We start from the raw sequence: 19,118 nt of genomic DNA on the forward strand, positions 1-19,118 counted from the left end.
GCCTGTGGTAATCCTGGGATTTCCAGTATTTGGAGGATAAATGCTCCCGTACACAGCCACACTGTACATTTATTTCTTTGTGTTCTATGCTCCACAGAGATTAAAAAAAGAAACCGCTGCCCACAACCGACTGTGTGAGTACGTAACACGTTAACAGTTGATGGCTGGGTTGTCGTGAAGACCTCCGCTTTTCAGTTCACCCACTCCTCGGCGTGCTGGGCACACGGAGGCCACTCCGCAGATAGCTGCCCCTGTCATCTGAGAGGCTGTGAGCTCCACGCAACAACTCTTAAGGTGTGAGACACGGTATCCTAACCCATATACAGAAAATAATCCCATTTGAACATCAGCGACAGAGACATACAAAAACAGATGCCCTGCGGGGACTGCTGTGAAGAGTGTGGGTGTCAACGGTTTCATACTCAGTCCTAATGAACTGCACTTTTTGAACATCCAGGGCATGCATTCTTGCCACTGTTAATTCTCTTATTTTAAATAGATCAGTTAAGGGACTAGAATGACAGGAAATGTTTCATTAATTCCATTCATTAATTCTATTAAGGAATTGAAATTCATTAATTTAATTAAATCCAAATAGAGAAATAAGGAGATACTTAAAATTTAAAATCATGTTTGGATTAGTCTTGAACTTTAAGTAAAGTTATATGGCTGGATAAGGAGAGGTCAGCCTTAGAGGCAAAAAACCTACAGCCGCTGGGTTTCTCCGGTTCCCACCTCTGCAACAGTGCTTTAGGTCCCGCAGGGCACAGACAACCCTTGTGTCCACCAGGTGGCAGCACATCTTTATCGCCTGATGGGAGGGCCAAAAAGGCAATGCCGGCTCATTCAGCTCAGCAAGGACAGATGTTCCTGCTAAAAATGATGGGCAGTGTTCAAATACCTCATGCTCTGCAAAATCACACTGTAAACAAGGTTGGTAGGTAAAACAGGTTTGGAGCAGACTACTCAAAATCTATGCAACTTTGTAACCAGGGCACTAACAATCCAAACAGAAATACTAGCACAATTTAAAAGATGTTAAATTCCTTCAAAATTGTTTATAAATTCTTAAAGACTACAAACCATGCTGTAGAAAGTAAGGGAAAAAAGTAAGGGTGGACTGAGGCTGCTGAGGGCAGAACGCACAGAAACCGTCACAATACGCATTTTCAGGACAGAGCCGTGACCAAACCAGCCCAGGGAGGGAGCTGGTCTGCAGGCCTGCAGGGTTCCGCTGAGTCAGTGAACACTGTAGCACTTGGTAGTACAAAACATTAACATTCTGGGGAAAAAGTGAGGAAGGAGAACGCCATGTCCTCCTGCCGGCCGATGTGTGTGGGAGACAGAACTCACAGAAGTGGGCTACTCACCCGCAGTTAGATAGGCGTAATAGCACTGTGACCACCTGGACTCGTTTTTTAGCCTCTCAAAGGAATCAAATGCATCCTTGAAGTTCAGCTCTATCATGCTGCACCAACCTATGAAAGAAATATTTTTAGTAGGAGACCCTGAAGTAGTGATTGATACCCCATCTTAAGCCAGGAATCTGGTCACTGCTGATTATCTTTGAGTGTTGCATGTATACAACCTGAAAACCTAAAGATGATCTTTTGTCACTTAAATATTTGGGGTGAGACAAGGCACTTCTGATTTCATAACCCATTTAGCAGTAGAGCCGTATAGCGGGGGGCACCTGGGGGTGCAGTCGGCTGAGTGTCTGGCTCTTGGTTTCAGCTCAGGTCATGATCTCAGGGTTGTGGGACGGAGCCCCGCCTTGGCCTGTGCTTAAGACTCTCCCTCTCCCTCTGCCCCTCCCCCCCAAATAAATATATATATATTTTAAAGCAATATAGAGGGACGTAAAGATTTCTATGAAAACACTCTAATTCATATCCTACACTCCAGTTTGGGTTGTGAGATTAATCTAAGCCCAGCAGTACTTCTCCAAGAGCGGCCCTAGGCACAGAAAAAGAAGCAATATCGTTAGACTGCATATAGTGACTACCTCAAAAAGTCTTCAAGCACTCACGTGGCTCCTTAATGATTACTATTAATTCTCAAACCCTTGTAAGAAGTGGAGATAAGCCAGTCAGAAATTAAGTACTTGCCCACCTTCCCTCTGCAGGTTGGCAGCGGAGCTGAGAAAGAACCCTATCTTTCCTGGATCAAAACACCATGAGACAGGCATTCTGGCAGCCGCGAAAATGCAAGGAATTCTATCTTCACTTTCAGAAATGTACCTCCCCTTGCCTGAGCCCCTCCACGTGCCAAGCCCTGAGCCAGGCACCTGGTATAACTCTAATTCTACTAGGGGCTTCCTGAGGTGGCAGACGGTATCCTCATTTTACCAAGGAGAAATGCTAAGGCACGCAGAGGTAGGTGACTTGCCCAAGGCCACAGAGCTAGGAAGAGGAAAGGGCCAAGGAGTGAAGGCCATTGCTCTCTCCTGTCCATAATATCCCCCCCATCATAAATTCTGGTATCTTGTGTCATCTTGGATCTGCCTTTGAAGTACAAGGATGAGAGGGATCCACACTTCTAGAAAATCCAGTGTCAAATTCTATGGGATAGGATATGAAGTCGACATGGTTTCCAGTAAAAATTGGGGCTAATCATGTCCATCCTAGAAGATGGGAGTTAAATGCAAAGTAGGGGAGAAGGTGGCACTGAATATGAATAAGAAGCCTGAGTTAGGATTGTGCTACTTTTTCTTGGGTTAACCTTCCTAAGCCTTGGAGGTTAGGCTTCGATGATCTCCAAGCCTCCTTCAGGTCTAACCCTCCATTCTGCCAGACCTTGAAACGGTGCACCAAGAAAGGCCATCATAATCACTTTGCAATACATTGCAAATCAATCATTATCATACAACTTAATCAAATCATTATGTCATACAACTTAAACTAATGCATTATATGTCAATTATATCTCAATAAAAGTGGAAGAAAAAAAAGGCAGCAGTTATCTTAAGAACAAAAAAAGGCCACCAGATCTAGGTGTTAATTCAAGTTCTTCGAAATACATTCCATCCTACGTTATGGCTACTACCCAGAGCTCCAGCGGGATGGATGACATAAAAATATTTTTTCCATTGGATTACACTTCAGCTCTTTTCCCTAAACCATAAGAGGTGCTTAAAACATTATTTTACTGGGAAGTTCCCAATCTTTTAGTTTGTACTTTTCTTTAAAAAGATTTAAAATCATCCAAGAAGACAATTATGTCCACAGCATATAAGCAAGTGGCAAGCATCATAGGGTCTCAACCTGACAGATGGCAAATGCCCCCCTGAGCACTCCCCATTTCTTCTTCCCCACCCCACCCCTGGGTATTCCGATTTTCCCGTTGATTCCATCACTACCTCATCACTTCTCTGCTCCCTGGCTCCTTCATTCCCTTTCTAGGTACCGTATGATGTGACCCTGTCTGATGTGACCCTGTCGTACTGGGCTGAAACCCTAACAACATGAACCCCTTATTACATTGTGTCATGGTTGTTTCAAACCCAACTGTTGTGTTGATTTTCCTCAGCATCATAGAACAACTGCTACTTAAAAGGTTGAGGGAATTGCTAATATAACAGGACAGAATCTTAGTGCAGTCAGCAAAGATACTCATAGTAACAATTTGGGACAGGGAGGAGAAAGCTGTAAGCAAATAAATATTTCCATGTCTGCTTATAAATTTGTCTGCAGGAGGGGAAAAACAGAAGGAAGGGGCTCACACATGTGGAGGGCCTCTGTGTGCCAGCCACCACCTGATGCTCATTCCGACTTCATTTAAACCTCATGACCACTGAGGGCGAGCACCTCAACACTCATGGTAACCACGAGGCTTACACAGCTCTTCCTAGGTCTCTGAGCTAGTCGGGGGAAGGGCTGGGATTGGGGTTCACACGCCCAACTCTCACCCAGGCCATATTTTTCTTCCCAGGTAGACACTGGTGCAAGGGAGGGAAACATAGTTTAGATTCTAATGTGCAGTCAGATAAAGTAGTTACCAAAGTTTTAGTCCATTCCTTTTAAAGAATACATTCTAAAGCAGTAAGGACAGTCACTGAGATAAGTATCACGGCTTGTGCTATGGTAACAAAGTCTTATTCTCACAAAAGGTAGCAAGCATTTTACAAAGATCCAAACTGAATAGCATTAAAAAGGCAGACGTGCACAAAAATGCATTAAGACCTGCGACAAGAAGCTGGTCATTCAGCCGGACATAAGCTGAATGCATTAATGCCATTTCACAACAAGAAGCTGGACAGACATTTCATATTTACCAATTTCATACAGACAGACATGTTGGATTTCTCGCTGATCTATTGCAAGCTCCAAAGCGGTATGGAAAGAAGTCAAGGCACTGTTGATTTGACACTGAAGAGAAAATGAAAACAGAGTTACTGGCTAAAATCTGTCATTAATATTATAATTATCTTCATTCCAAAGCATCTTCTTCCTTAACAGTTATTTTAAACAGATTAAAACAGCATAGAGGAGAATGACCTCAAAATTTCTGGAACATTCCAATTTGCCTCAGTTGTGAGACGAACCTTGGCACAGAGCACTTCTTTTGCTCTGGTGGGAAATTCACCCTCCTGTGTATACAACAGGCATACCTTGGAGATAACCATAGGTTCGGTTCCATACCGCAACAAGTGGATATTGCAATAAAGTGAGTCAGAAAAATATTCTGGTTTCCCAGTGCATACAAAAGTTATGTTTATACTATATCCTGTAGTCCCTTAAGTGTGCAAGAGCATTGTGTCTAAAAAAATAATGTACATACCTTAATTAAAAAAATACTTTATTGCTAAAAAAAATGCTAACCATCTCTGAGCTTTCAGCAAGTTGTAATCACAGATCACCATTCACAAACAGAACAATAACAAAAAAGTTCCAAATACTGTGAGAATGACCAAACTGTGACACAGAGACATGAAGTGAGCAAATGCTGTTGGAAAAATAGGTTGCCACAAACCTTCAATTTGTAAAAACAAAACAAAACAAAACCCCACCCAGTATCTGCAAAGTGCAATAAAGTCAAGTATGAGACAGGGTGTGTCTGGACCCACCCCAGGCCGGAAAGAGCCCCGTCAGTGCTGAGTGAGTGTGCGAGCCCTCCTTTAGGCCTGCCCTCAGCACACTCTCCCTGCTGTGACCCACGGACCCTGTCATACAGCCCCTAGTACGAATCCGTATCCAGAATGCTTTGTCTGATTGCTGCTGGTCCTCACATCTCCTCCACTAACACTCACTTCTGACTTTTGGGTTCATCTGCACTGTCCAGAGCCCAACGGACTCTCCAATGACTGTTCTTACTCCTGAGTAAATACATTTACTGTTGCTTTCCTCTAAAGACCCCTTTCAAAGTCTGCCAACCTCATGCCAGAACACCTGATAGGAGTACCTGAAAAGCATCAAATTCAATCCTAAATACAGCAATGATAGGTGTTAATAAATGTAAATTCTAAATGCCCTAAAAATTTGTTACAGCCTGCTCTCAGTGATACATGCCCCGGGCCATACCCTGGCTCCACACTCAGCCCTCCCTGGTCTTCCCTAAGTGCCCCCTTCTGCTGCTCCTTGGCCACCCCTTTCCAGTGCCCCTTCTGCCTCTCCTCCCCACAGCCAGCCAGCCAGCCAGGGGCAGAAAGGGTTGTAGAAGAAAGGTTACCCCACTCCTTGGCATCTTCAGTGATGCACGGTCGCTGCGTGAGGCCTCTTGGACACCACAGACCACACAGATGAGTCAGGGAGGTCCTTAGGATACCCTGCGACTCAGGAACACCATAAGCCAAATGACTCATTAACCAAGGCCTTGGCTGGATCAATAACTGTTCATGCCCAAAGTAAGGTTTCATTCTGCCAGGATGGTTCAGACGGTAGCGTTCAATCCCTTGTCCCCATCCACAAAGGCTAAGAGAGGACACGCATCCCCACACCAGTGATTCCTGGTCTCAAGGAGGTTAACATCTAGTTGGAGGGACCCTCTTGGGAATGTGAGACAGGCCCCAACCCCGTCAGACGTTCACACTGGGCTATGAGCACAAAGCCACCAAGGTCCCAAAGAGGTGTAAAAAAAGTGTTGTTTTTTGAATTTAAAAATCAATCTTGTACGCAGTGGGTGTGTGTGTGTGCACCGGTGTGTTGCAGAGTAAGCTAGCAGGACACGCATTACGCCCACCTCTAACTTTTCTCCTTCTGGATCACGTAAGCGCTTCTTACGTGCACTCGTTCAGCATATCTGCACGAAACCACCATGCTACGGATTCTGCTTTGCACGCGTCTCCTCAGTTTGCTAAGTTCCTGCCACTCAACTACCACACACAGAGTATTTCTGGATGAGCCATCGCCACCAGGCTGTGTCCAACTGCAGGTACCCTGCATGACAATGCAATGCCACACTGCCCTTCGGAAGACCAAAAACTACTTGTGAACGCTAATTAATGGGCAATTACTAAGTCCTGGGACGGTACTGGCTTGAGCTACAAAGACAAATCACAACAAGGCTTTAAAAGCAAGTTTAGAAACAAAAACAAACCAAGCAATATTTGAATCAACACTGTTTCTCTTAGCCCTTTCAAAAAAAAAAAAATCTGAGATTGGCATGTATTAGTTCCATTTTCAGATGGAGAAACCAAAGTTCAAAGAGGTGAAGTGGCTTGGTCAAGGGCAACAGGCTAGCAATGGGGTAGTATTTACTCTGCTCTGACTGCCTCCAGAGTATGTGTCCTTGCAGCAGAGCATAGACAGGTATGATTAAATTAAGGGCTTTGAGATGGGGAGATTATCCTGGATTATCGGGGTGGACCCTGAATGCAATCACAAGTGTCCTGATGAGAGGCAGGCAGAGAGAGCTGATGCACGCAGCGGGGAGGCAACGTGGTCACAGAGGCACAGACTGCGGACACAGCCACAAGCCCGGGAGCCACCAGAGCTCACAAGAGGCAAGAAATGGACTGTCCTCCGAGCCTCTAGAGGGAGGGCCACCCCCAATCACCTTGACTTCAGCCAGTGAAACGGATTCTGGACTTTTGACTTCCAGAGTGGTATGAGAATAAGGTCTGCTGTTTTAAGCCACCAAGTCTGTGATAATTTGTTCCATGGCCTTAGAAGATGAGCACAGGGTGTTACTTTCAAAATTGAACTGTGAAGAAAGTACGACTGTTCCTTATGTTTGTTATAAGCACTGTGACGGAACTAGAAGGTATGGAGACCATTACAGAGCTTAACGATATTATCCCAAGAGTAATAAGCATAACTACAAAATTAATTCTAGTTCTAGCTTGATTACTCATTAAAGAATTACAATGAACAGCCATCAAACCGGTGAAAACTGATTTCCCCTTCTTTTTCACCAAATAGTTTACTTTTTTTTTTAAAGATTTTATTTATTTGACAGAGAGAGACACAAGCAGGGGGAGGGGAGAGGGAGAAGCAGGCTTCCTGTGGAGCAGGGAGCCCGACGTGAGGCTCGATCCCAGGACCCTGGGACCATGACCTGAGCCGAAGGCAGACGCTTAACGATTGAGCCACCCAGGCACCCAAATAATTTACTTTTTAACTTTATTACTTTTTTTTTTTTAGAGAGAGAGAGGAAAGAGAGAGAAAGCATGCACGCAGAGGGCAAGCAGGAGCAGGGGGCAGGGGGGTGGTTTGCAGAGGGAGAGGGAGAATCTCCAGCAGACTTCCCAGGGAGCATGGAGCCCAATGCAGGGCTGGATCTCACGACCCTGAGATCATGACCTAAACCAAAATCAAGAGTTGGACACTCAACCACTAAGTCACCCAGGTGCTCCTTCACCAAAATAATTTAAAATAAAAATGACCTAATAGGAGTTTTTATGATTATAAATTATAATATCCATAACATAATAGAGAAAGAAGAATTATCTTCAATTTAATACATTATTCACAGTGTAATTTTTTTGAGGAAATACACATATGCTGGGCTGAAGAGAATACAGAAAACAGGCTAGAATGAAATAGCCATGAAGCCAAGAATTGGGAGGTCAAGTACCATCTAGGCTTGTGTCCCATGGATTATGCACGGACACTCGAGATCACAAAAACTACCTGAAGTTTCAGTTTCCTCACTGGTAAAATGAGGAAATAACGTCCACAAGCATTATCTGCTTCCAGAGGAAGCAATGGAGAACAAAAGCACAAGTCTTTGCCAAATTAAATGGAGTGTATCTGTTGCCTAATTAAATTCAGCACCATGTATAGCTACTGTTTTGTTGCCACAGAGATACAATGTGTTTTTCTAGTTTTTCAGGACACCTTTCTTGATAGCTGTATTCCTAGGCATTTTATACCTGTGGCAACTGTCCATGGGATTTGTTCCTCCATTTTATTCTCTGAGCGAATGTTGCTGGTGTATCGGAAAACTCTGGATTTCTGCAAGTTGATTTTGCATATGTCACATTATACTCGTGAACCCTCATGATTTTTTTTAAGCTTTTTCTCTAGAAGTTTCTGGGGAGATATTCAAATCATTTGCAAATAATGATAGTGTTGTCTCTTCCTCTACAAGAGACTTCTCTAATTGGTGAGAACCACCAGTTAAGATTCTATTAGCAAGCACCACTCGCATCTGCATTGCTTCATTCCCGTCTTCAATGAGGATGTTCTGATGTTGCACCATTAAATATAGTTTGTGGGGTGTTTTTAGTAGATGCCATCGTTACCAAACAAAGAAGTTCCCTTTCTATTTCTAATTTGCTAATAGTTTTTTTCGTTTTCAAAGTGGATTTCATTAAATGCCATTTGAGCCATCTAGTGATAGGACTATGTGGTTTTATTAATTACTTCCTTAATGCAGGTTACAACAGAAAGACATTTTCTGAGGCTGAACCATGCTCGCTTTTTTGAAATAAGCCCCACTAAGGTCATAATGTGGCATTTAAAAAATACATTGTTGGATCTGACTTGCTAATATTTATTTAGAGTTTCTAACTTCAGAATGAAGTCAGCCTGTAGTTTTTTGTTCAGTGCTCTCCTCTAGGAGTTTTGGTATCAGGATAATGCCAGAACTTGCAGACTTGTAGGAAATATTTTCATATTTTCTGTGCTCTGGAACTATGTAAATAACTAGTTACTATAGAGCCATACCTTTCAACCGAATAATTCATTTAAAATGTTTAAAATACCGGGGTGCCTGGGTGGCTCAGTTGGTTAAGCATCTGCCCACTCTTAGTTTCAGCTCAGGTCATGATCTCAAGGAGATGAGATTGAGCCCCACATCAGGCTCCACACTCAGCATAGAGTCTGCTTGTCCCTCCCCACCCCCCAGCCCCAGGCTCTCTCTCAAACAAATAAATCTTTAAAATGTTTAAAATACAATTTAAATTTTTTCTTTTAATGGACATACAACATAACAAACAGTATTAAACTTTAGTTAATAGTACCAGATTTCAGTGCCAACTTCATAACCAACACAGTTTTGGACCTTGAGAAATTGTTTCATTATAAATGAAAATCTCAGGAGATATTAAAATAAATGAATTAATGCACATAAAATGCTCTTAGGGAAGGTATATTATCTTTAAAAATAGGTGTAGGTCACCTGTTAGTGCTGAGAAATAAATCACAGTATTTTTTTCCAGCATTTAGAAAGATTTGCAATAAATAGCAATTAAGTTTCTACATTTTTTTTAGACCACTGGAAGAAATTCTAGATTTTTTCCTGCAGACATAATTAAGAGCTGTTTAAGATTCTACCACAAATACCTAAGTGTGTATTCTTGCCTAAGAGACAGGGACAAAGAAAAAGGAAACATGTAAGCGACCACAAATCACATTTTCCAATTTTAAAAATGTAAAATATTTCTACAACAATGTATTTTTCAAGCCCTTTAGAAAGTAAGTATGAAGACACAAAAAGTCTGAATAATTTTCAGAGTCAGCACAGTGAGCTTGGAGTTACTAATGTTATATTCTGTTCTACTGGAAGATTCCCACTAGCAATACCAAGCTGGGAGGATACATTAAATTCAGCTACCAAGCAAAAGATTCCCTTTCTAGAATTGCAAAAAAAAAAGGAAATGGAAACAAAGCCAACTTCCTTTGGGGGCCTGACCAGACTCTAGTGCCAAAAGGACAGCAAGTTCCAGACTTCCCTGAATCTCTGAGGCAAGATTCCACTTCCCAAGCAGTTTCCTTTGGTGCCCCCTCCCAATCGCATTTAACACCAAATGACACCACTAGCTCACAAACAAAAAGGTCTCAGCTCAGAACCAGTCTCCCGGCATTCAAACAATGTTGGTATCACTCAATTCTGCTGTGTTGCACACCAGAGAGGAGATCACTATTGCAGGAGCAAATCAAAGAACACGACAGTCCCCGTGGACTCAGCTGCGAGGAGAGAGTGATGCCCACACAGAACACTCTAATACTCACTGGAGAATTTCCAGCTCTGTAAGATACAGAAGTTTGTAAGATAGAGGCACATTCTTTCGAGAGGTTTTAAATAACCAGTAAGCAGAGTTTTAGACACAGGCCGAATTCCTGAGATGTCAAGAATACAATACGTACTCTGCAAGTAGACAGAGCCTGTCTGCATGTGGTAGAGCACTAAAGGGCCACGAGGTCTCTAATATTCACGAAGCACCTGGGTACTAAACACCAGGAGACTGAATAGACAAAAAGCACAAAATATTCAAAACACTATACATGAAACATTAATATGTAGGTGGCTTAATGTGACCATCCATTGGTGACACTCATTCTCACACCATGTGTCCTCTACTCAAGAAGCGCTAATAAAACCCCTGAGGGCCCACTGTTTTAGCTGTGGTCAGTGATGCGCAGAGCGAAGCAAGACATTACCCACTGTGACCCCAGGACTCAGGTAGCACGGCCTTTCCACCTGCCCCTGCACACTACCCTAAGAGCATTAACCTACGTTGTCCTTTTCCCCTTGCTTCTTGCCGTGTTTTACACTGATTTAGTAAACTGTGTGATTCAAGCTTATTTTAAGTTGGCACATGAATGTTTCTGTTTTGAGACCTCTGGGGGAACTTGCTGGGCCCTGTATTCAGAGGCTACCAGGCTATCAGGGGCGTCAATGCGAAAAGAAAGGAAAACCCCAAGTGCCCGTGAGGAGACACTAGGTTGCCAGTGACAGCTGTTATGGGCTGAATTGTGTCCCCCACCGCCCCAAATTCAGAGTTTGAGGTCCGAATCCCTAGTATCTCAGAATGTGACTGTATTTGGAGATAAGGTCTCTGAGGAGGTAATCACATTAAAATGAAGTCTTTAAGGCAGGCCCTAATCCAATATAACTGGGGGCCTTAGAGGAGAAGGTGAGCGCACACACACACACACACACACACAAGAAAGACCACATGAAGACAGAGGGAGCAGGTGGCTATCTACAAGCCGAGGAGAGATGGCTCAGGAAAAAAAAAATCAACCTGCCAACACCTTGATCTTGGACTTCCAACCTCAGGCCTACAAGAAAACTAATTTCTGTACCCGCTCTGTGGTTCCTTGTTAGGGCAGCCCGAGGAAACTCACACATCAACTGTCAGAGGTATCCTTTCCTTGGGGAGCCATTCTCCTATGTGATGAGAATGGGAAGGGTCCTGCTTTTCTGGAAAACCTTTCTGGTCTCAGCAAGGGTATGAGTACCTGACCTAAGCAAGGCAGATCACAGCACCTTCTCCTTCCTCCCACTCAGAATCTACTCCTGGAGTTTCCTCACAGGCGACGAATGAGGGCTGGTTCAGTTTCTGCGTGCACGCGTGTGTGTGTATGTTTTCCAATGTGTGTGCATGCGTTTGTGGTACCTCTAAGTTATTCCCCATACAAATTGTTTAATTTGTATAAATACTAGACCACTTGTCCCAAAGGTTTTATCAATGTACCAACAGTTTATAAGAGGCTTATTTCCCTAAACCTTTTCCCAACAGAGAATACTTTCAGTATTTGCCAATGATTTTTTTCCCCTTGTTTTAATTTGTATCTCACTGATTCTACCATGAGGGTCATATGTTACTGACCATTTGTGTATCTTATCTTATGGCTTGTCTGTTTAGGTGTTTTGGCTATTTTCTTTTTGTAGGCTTATCCTTTTGCTATGTTCCAAGTTTGTAAGAGTTCTTCCTATGTTAAGGATGCTAATTCTAGCTTTAGTCTTCATTTTTTTAAACTTTATGATATTTTTTAATATAGAAGTTCATTTTTATGTCAGATTTTGATCCATGTACTACCAATTCTATTGGTCTTTTCCTTACTGTTTTGGTTTCAGAGTTCTGTTTACACAGTCCTTGATGGAGCTTTTAATACCACTACACACATGGAATCTACGAATTATGCATAATGAGGGGAACTTTTCAAAATGCCATAAATATGGCTGCTCTCATTCTGACAAAAATCCAGGGGCTATAGAAATAGAACTATCATCAAAGCACAACCAAAAAAGGCAAAGGGCAAGAGGCCAGAGTATTCACTCAAGGTTTACACACTTGCGTGCACGCACACACACACACACACACACTCACTCTGAGCCCTGCTGTCTGGGAGCTGGGCACTGGTCGAGGCATTTGAGATACACAGTGACCCAGACAAAGTCCCTGCCTCACAGAGCCTGAATTCTCATTCTGATGGGGGGAAGAGAGAGACAATGAGCCAACAGGAAAAGCACCTTACTCTGTGTGTCCAGTGAATAGGAGTTTCTGGGCAGATATGAGGAGGGGTGGTGAAGGAGACAGGGAGACCAGTGGCAGGAGCGAGGCCAACACGTCCAATACTACAGTCACGGAAGGTCTCCCCAAGAAGGTAACCGAACAAAGTCAAAGGAGGTGAGGAAGTGGCTCTCTCCTCCCTCAGGTTCCACCTCCTCTGTCTCCCCTTCCCTGGTCATCTCCACCCACAGTGACCACCAGTTCATCTGGCACTTTTATTGCCTTGAGGTATTACCTTTCATGCATTCAGCATTGCTATTCATAGTTAGATTATAAGTTTCTTTTGGGGCAGGGGCTTTTCCTAGCCCTCTTGGCGTCCCCCAGACGACCTTTTACATCACAGGCAACAAATCTTCAATTATGCACAAGAAATGGAATATGGTAGATCTATTTTCAGCACCTCCACACAGACAGCAATTCCCCTGAAAAAGGAGTTTCATAACCAAATCCAGCTCTAATGATTGGTAGAACTGAATAATGCACTACTTACAACATTTCCTTGGTCTCTCAACAGTTACACACAAGATGTCAACAAAATCTGTGATAGAAAGTGCTATATACTGGATTTACAACCTAGACACAATTCTGTCTAAAGAGGAAAAGCCCTGACCAAGCACCGTGTGCTTAGCACTCTGCCATATCCATATTACATTATTTAAGGCTGGCATGGGAGGCACTATCCTCTTTCTACACACAAGGACACAGGCTCAGAAAGCTTGGCCAGTCAGGAAGTGGAAGAGCCCATTTTGAGCTGAGCCTGATGCTTTTTCAGCTATGCCATGCTGCCTTTTGAAATGACAAGGAATTTATATGAGAAACAGCAGTAAATTTAAAAGAAATGTGTTTATGTCCGGTGGAAAAAAGACGGTCTCTTCAACAAATGGTGTTGGGAAAATTGGACAGCCACATGCAGAAGAATGAAACTGGACCATTTCCTTACACCACACACAAAAATAGACTCAAAATGGTTGAAAGACCTAAATGTGAGACAGGAGTCCATCAAAATCCTAAAGGAGAACACAGGCAGCAACCTCTTCCACCTCAGCCGCAGCAACTTATTCCTAGAAACATCGCCAAAGGCAAGGGAAGCAAGGGCAAAAATGAACTATTGGGACTTCATCAAGATAAAAAGCTTTTGCAAAGCAAAAGAAACAGACAACAAAACCAAAAGAGAACCGACAGAATGGGAGAAAATATCTGCAAATGACATATCAGATAAAGGGCTAGTATCCAAAATCTATAAAGAACTTATCAAACTCAACACCCAAAGAACAAAGAATCCAATCAAGAAATGGGCAGAAGACATGAACAGATATTTTTCCAAAGAAGACATCCAAATGGGCAACAGACACATGAAAAAGTGCTCAACATCGCTCGGCATCAGGGAAATACAAATCAAAACCTCAATGAGATACCACCTCATACCAGTCAGAATGGCTAAAATTAACAAGTCAGGAAATGACAGATGTTGGCGGGGATGCGGAGAAGGGGGAACCCTCCTACACTGTTGGTGGGAATGCAAGCTGCTGCAACCATTCTGGAAAACAGTATGGCGGTTCCTCAAAAAGTTGAAAACAGAACTACCCTACGATCCAGCAATTGCACTACTGGGTATTTACCCCAAAGATACAAATGTAGGGATCCGAAGGGGTACATGCACCCCAATGTTTATAGCAGCAATGTCCACAACAGCCAAACTGTGGAAAGAGCCAAGATGTCCATCTACAGATGAATGGATAAAGAAGAGGTGATATATACACACACACACACACACACACACACACAATGGAATATTATGCAGCCATCAAAAGGAATGAGATCTTGCCATTTGCAACAACGTGGATGGAACTGGACGGTGTTATGCTGAGCGAAATAGGTCAATCAGAGAAAGACAAGTATCATATGACCTCACTGATATGAGGAATTCTTAATCTCAGGAAACAAAGTGAGGGTTGCTGGAGTGGGGGGTGGGGTGGGAGGGATGGGGTGGCTGGGTGATAGACACTGGGGAGGGTATGTGCTATGGTGAGCACTGTGAATTGTGCAAGACTGTTGAATCACAGATCTGTACCTCTGAAACAAATAATGCAATATATGTTAAGGAAAAAAAAAAAGAATATGGCAGGAGCGGAAGAATGAAGGGGGGGAAATCAGAGGGGGAGACGAACCATGAGAGACGATGGACTCTGAAAAACAAACTGAGGGTTCTAGAGGGGAGGGGAATGGGAGGACGGGTTAGCCTGTTGGGTATTAAAGAGGGCACGTTCTGCATGGAGGACTGGGTGTTATGTTACAAACAATGAATCATGGAACACTACATCAAAAACTAATGATGTAATATATGGTGATTAACATAACAATAATTTTTTTTTTAATTTTAAAAAAAGATGTTATCAAAGAACTAAAATTAAAAGTGCAGAAGGTAATGTAAAGAATTAACTCAGAAAAACAAAGACCATGGAAATACAGATACCTTAATCTACACAAAGTCACACTACTCAAAAGGCAGGAATTCAAGATAAACATACACACCTAGAATATAGATGCAGAAGATCCACTATGCACAGAGATTGGCGTGAGAGAAAGAGAAGCCATAATCAGGAAAGCAACTTTGAGAAGTTTTCCTACAGCTGAATGGCATTCTCTATAAAGAATGGCAAATGGGCAAGCTCCTATATGTTTTTCCCCCAAAGAGGAATTAAAGACAAGCTATAAAAGCTGAGGCAATCCCAGGTAGTTCATTCTGAAGGTTAAAGAACCATAAAAAAATCTTTATGACAGCTTTGTTGACACAGATTTCACATACCAGAAAACTCATCCTTTTAAAATATACAATTAAGTGGCTTTTATTATATCTACAGAACTATAAGATTTGAAAACTGGAAAAAAAAACCTTAAAAATTATGTAGTCTAGTGTTTCTCAAAGTGTATTCTACTGAACCCTTCAGGTCTCACAGGCTACTGTATAAAAATGAATTTTCCTGGGCAAATAAGTTGGGTAAACACGGACAGCATATCTGCAGAGTCTAGCCGCCTCAACGGTGCAAAACTGAAGTCTCCGAGCAGTCCCAGCATATCTGGATTTGCCTGACACAGAACCTCTTTTCATGGAACACATCCAAACTAGTGCATCAAATCAGGGCTCTAGGGCAGACGCTTCGGAAAAACCCTAATTCTCCAGGTGAAGAAACAGAGTGCCAGAGAAGGCTGACTGGCTTGACTGAGGTCTTAACAGCTCTTTCAAGTTGTCTGGTCTGTGAGCAACCACTTGGAAGGAGACCATGTCTTTACTGTTTATGACAGAGCCAAGCCAGATCTTCAGACTTAGTCCAGTGCTCTTTCTACACAGCACCCCTGAAGCCCCAAAGCAACAGGACAAAAGATTCCCAGAGCTGACAAGCCCTCTATCAGACATCATGGAGAAACGAAGACCAAACAAAGGCACAGATTCAAGAACTCTGTGTGCCCACACATTAAGAGTCCAAAGTTATAAAGAAAAACAGGAGAACTCAAGATGATGCTATGAGAAAATACAAGATTTCCTACAAGAGCTCTGGACAAGGGGTACGTAAAAGTGAGAAACACTCTTTCCTAAAACCAGACTCTGTCACCCCTCAAGGAGTTTACCATATGCGCCTTAACATCGAGTGAGGGACAAAGGACTGGAACACTCTGGCTATGTGGACCCATGGTTAAAACAGGAGATAAACAAGTAAAACATTAAACTCCTCTTTTCAATCTGATATTAAAGAAAAATCTATTCAAAAACAGGTAAGCAGAAATGAAAACAAGAATAATCAACACAACCGGAAGGGCAAAGGAAAACAATGCACATTCATCACGTACATGATTAAATATGAAAAGGAACTCCTCTATGAGAAAGTAGATTTGGATTGAGAAACAAAAACAAATGATCTCGTTTCCCTAGTCATGCCTCTTCCACCCACCTCTCTCCATCAAATGTTCCAGCCCCACTGAGCTTGGATCTCCCAGTACATGGCCTCTTCTTGGCTCTGGCCTTGAATGCAGGCTAATCCCCCATGCTCTTATCTCTACGTTCAAACTCCCACATACATTTCAACAGCCTGCCCAAAGAGCCCCACTTCTGTGTTGTCTTTCCCTGCTGTGAGGGCGGCACCATGGGTGAGCCACACCGTGCCTGACCTTCCAGCAGGCCTGTGTGTATGTTGCTCAGGCCTGGCCACATCCCCGTCTGCTTACTGCCTGCCCGCCATGCAGTACTCTCCCCACCCCACCCCCCGCAGGAGCTCCATCACTGTCCCCACAGCTCTGCAGCCTTCACAGTGGCTCCATCATCATCACAGCAACAATGACTAGCACTCACTCAGAGTTCCAAGACCAGCACAGGCCTCCCAGATTACCACCTCACTGAATCTTTTCTTTTAAAGATTTATTTATTTGACAGAGAGAGACACAGCAAGAGAGGGAACACAAGCAGGGGGAGTGGGAGAGGGAGAAGGAGGCTTCCCGCGGAGCAGGGAGCCCGATGTGGGGCTCGATCCCAGGACCCTGGGATCACGACCTGAGCTGAAGGCAGATGCTTAACGACTGAGCCACCCAGGCGCCCCCACCACCGCACCTCATCTTAACTGCAAAACTATGCCCTAGGTTCCCTTAGCCCCAGGGCTCCTGCCAGGCAGAGGATGGGGGCCACATTGAGACTCAAACAAACCTACCAGACAGCAGGCCTCACCACACAACTTACATAACAAATGAGATCAATCCTAACAATGAAAGACACCAGGCAATGAACATTTTACAGCACTAAACCTTCAGGCGGCCGAAAGGAAAGCCGTTTCTTCTACTCACAGCACTGCTGACACCAGCTGTGTAGGGTCTTCCCACAGCAACGGATCCCCCAATTCTCTCCTGACATCAACTGGGTGTCCTACAATTTAATTCAGTTCTAACACTAACTCTTTGGAGTGAATACAGTCCCCATCAGTTGGGGTCTCTGTCATACAGGACCCAGGGAAACACTGTACTTATTGTTTCTAGTTCATTATAAAGGATACACATGAACAGCCAGAGGAAGAAGTACACAGGGCAAAAAGTAGCTAAAATTAAAAAATAGGTATTTTTGTTTTGTTTTTTTAAAGATTCTTTATTTTTGGGGGGAGGGGCAGAGGGAGAGAGAGAAACCATGAGCAGACTCCCGACTGAGTGCAGAGCCTGATGTGGGGCTTGATCTCACAACCCTGAGATCATGACCTGAGCCAAAATCAAGAGTTGACTGAGCCCCCCAGGTGCCCCACTAAGTAGATATTTTTAAAGGCAATAGTGATATATGTTATTCAAAACATTATAAAATCACAATTATCAAAGCTAAGGAACATTCATTTAAATACATCTATAAAAGGCGGAATATACAGACATCTCAATAATAGAATCCATCTGTATCTTTACTGACCACAATACTATGAAACTAGAAATCAACCAGAAGAAAAAATCTGGAAAGAGCACAAATACATGGAGGTTAAATAACATGCTACTAAACAATGAATGGATCACCAAGAAATCAAAGAATAAATCAAGAATTACATGGAAACAAATGAAAATGAAAACACAACAGTCCAAAATCTTTGGGATGCAGCAAAAAGGGTTCTAAGAGAGAATTTTATAGCAATACAGGCCTACCTCAAGAAGCAAGAAAAATCTCCAATAACTTAACCTTACACCTAAAGGAGCTAGAAAAAGAACCCAAACCCAACAAAAGGAAGGAAATAATAAAATTAGAGTAGAAATAAATAATATAGAAACTGGGGAAAAAAAAAACAGAATAGATGGATGAAACCAGAGAGAGCTGGTTCTTTGAAAAGGTCAACAAAATTGATAAAACCTCTAGCCACATTCATTTAAAAAAAAAAAAAAAGACCCAAATAAACAAAATCACTAATGAAAGAGGAGAAACAACAACCAACACCACAGAAATACAAACAACTCTAACAGAATATTATGAACATCTACATGCCAACAAATTGGACAACCAAAAAGAATTGGATAAATTCCTAGAAACTATAACTTACAAAAACTAAAGCAGAAAGAAATAGAAAATATGAACAGACCAATCACTAGCAATGAAATGAATTGGTAATCAAAAAACTCCCAAAACACAAAAGTCCAAGAGCAGATGGCTTCACAAGCGAATTCTACCGAACATTTCAACAACAGTTAATACCCATTCTTCTCAAATTATTCCAAAAAATACAAGAGGAAGGAAACCTCCAAATTCATTCTATGAGGTCAGTATTACTCTGATACCAAATCCAGATGAAGACACCACAGAAAAGAGAACTATAGACCAATACCTCTCATGACTACAGATGTCAAGATCCTCAACAAAATATTAGCAAACAGAATCCAACAATACATTAAAAAAAAAAATCATACACCATGATCAAGTGGGATTTATTCC

At 42.6% G+C, this 19,118-nt stretch overlaps 1 protein-coding gene across 2 annotated transcripts in view; it reads right to left on the reverse strand.

Moving 5' to 3' along the window:
- Positions 1 to 19,118, reverse strand: part of TTC39C (tetratricopeptide repeat domain 39C) — a 101,640-nt gene that overhangs the window by 11,440 nt on the left and 71,082 nt on the right. For both annotated transcript variants that reach the window (XM_054510343.2, XM_045886916.3), the window contains 2 exons: positions 4,274 to 4,367; positions 1,371 to 1,478 (listed from right to left, as the gene is read on the reverse strand). In XM_054510343.2, coding sequence (XP_054366318.1) covers positions 1,371 to 1,478; positions 4,274 to 4,367 — 202 coding nt within the window. The remainder of the gene's footprint in view (positions 1 to 1,370; positions 1,479 to 4,273; positions 4,368 to 19,118) is intronic.

This window comes from Mirounga angustirostris, unplaced genomic scaffold (assembly GCF_029215605.1).
Source record: "Mirounga angustirostris isolate CCGP_5_RB_7025 unplaced genomic scaffold, mMirAng1.0.hap1 SCAF_14, whole genome shotgun sequence".
NCBI lineage: Eukaryota > Metazoa > Chordata > Mammalia > Carnivora > Phocidae > Mirounga > Mirounga angustirostris.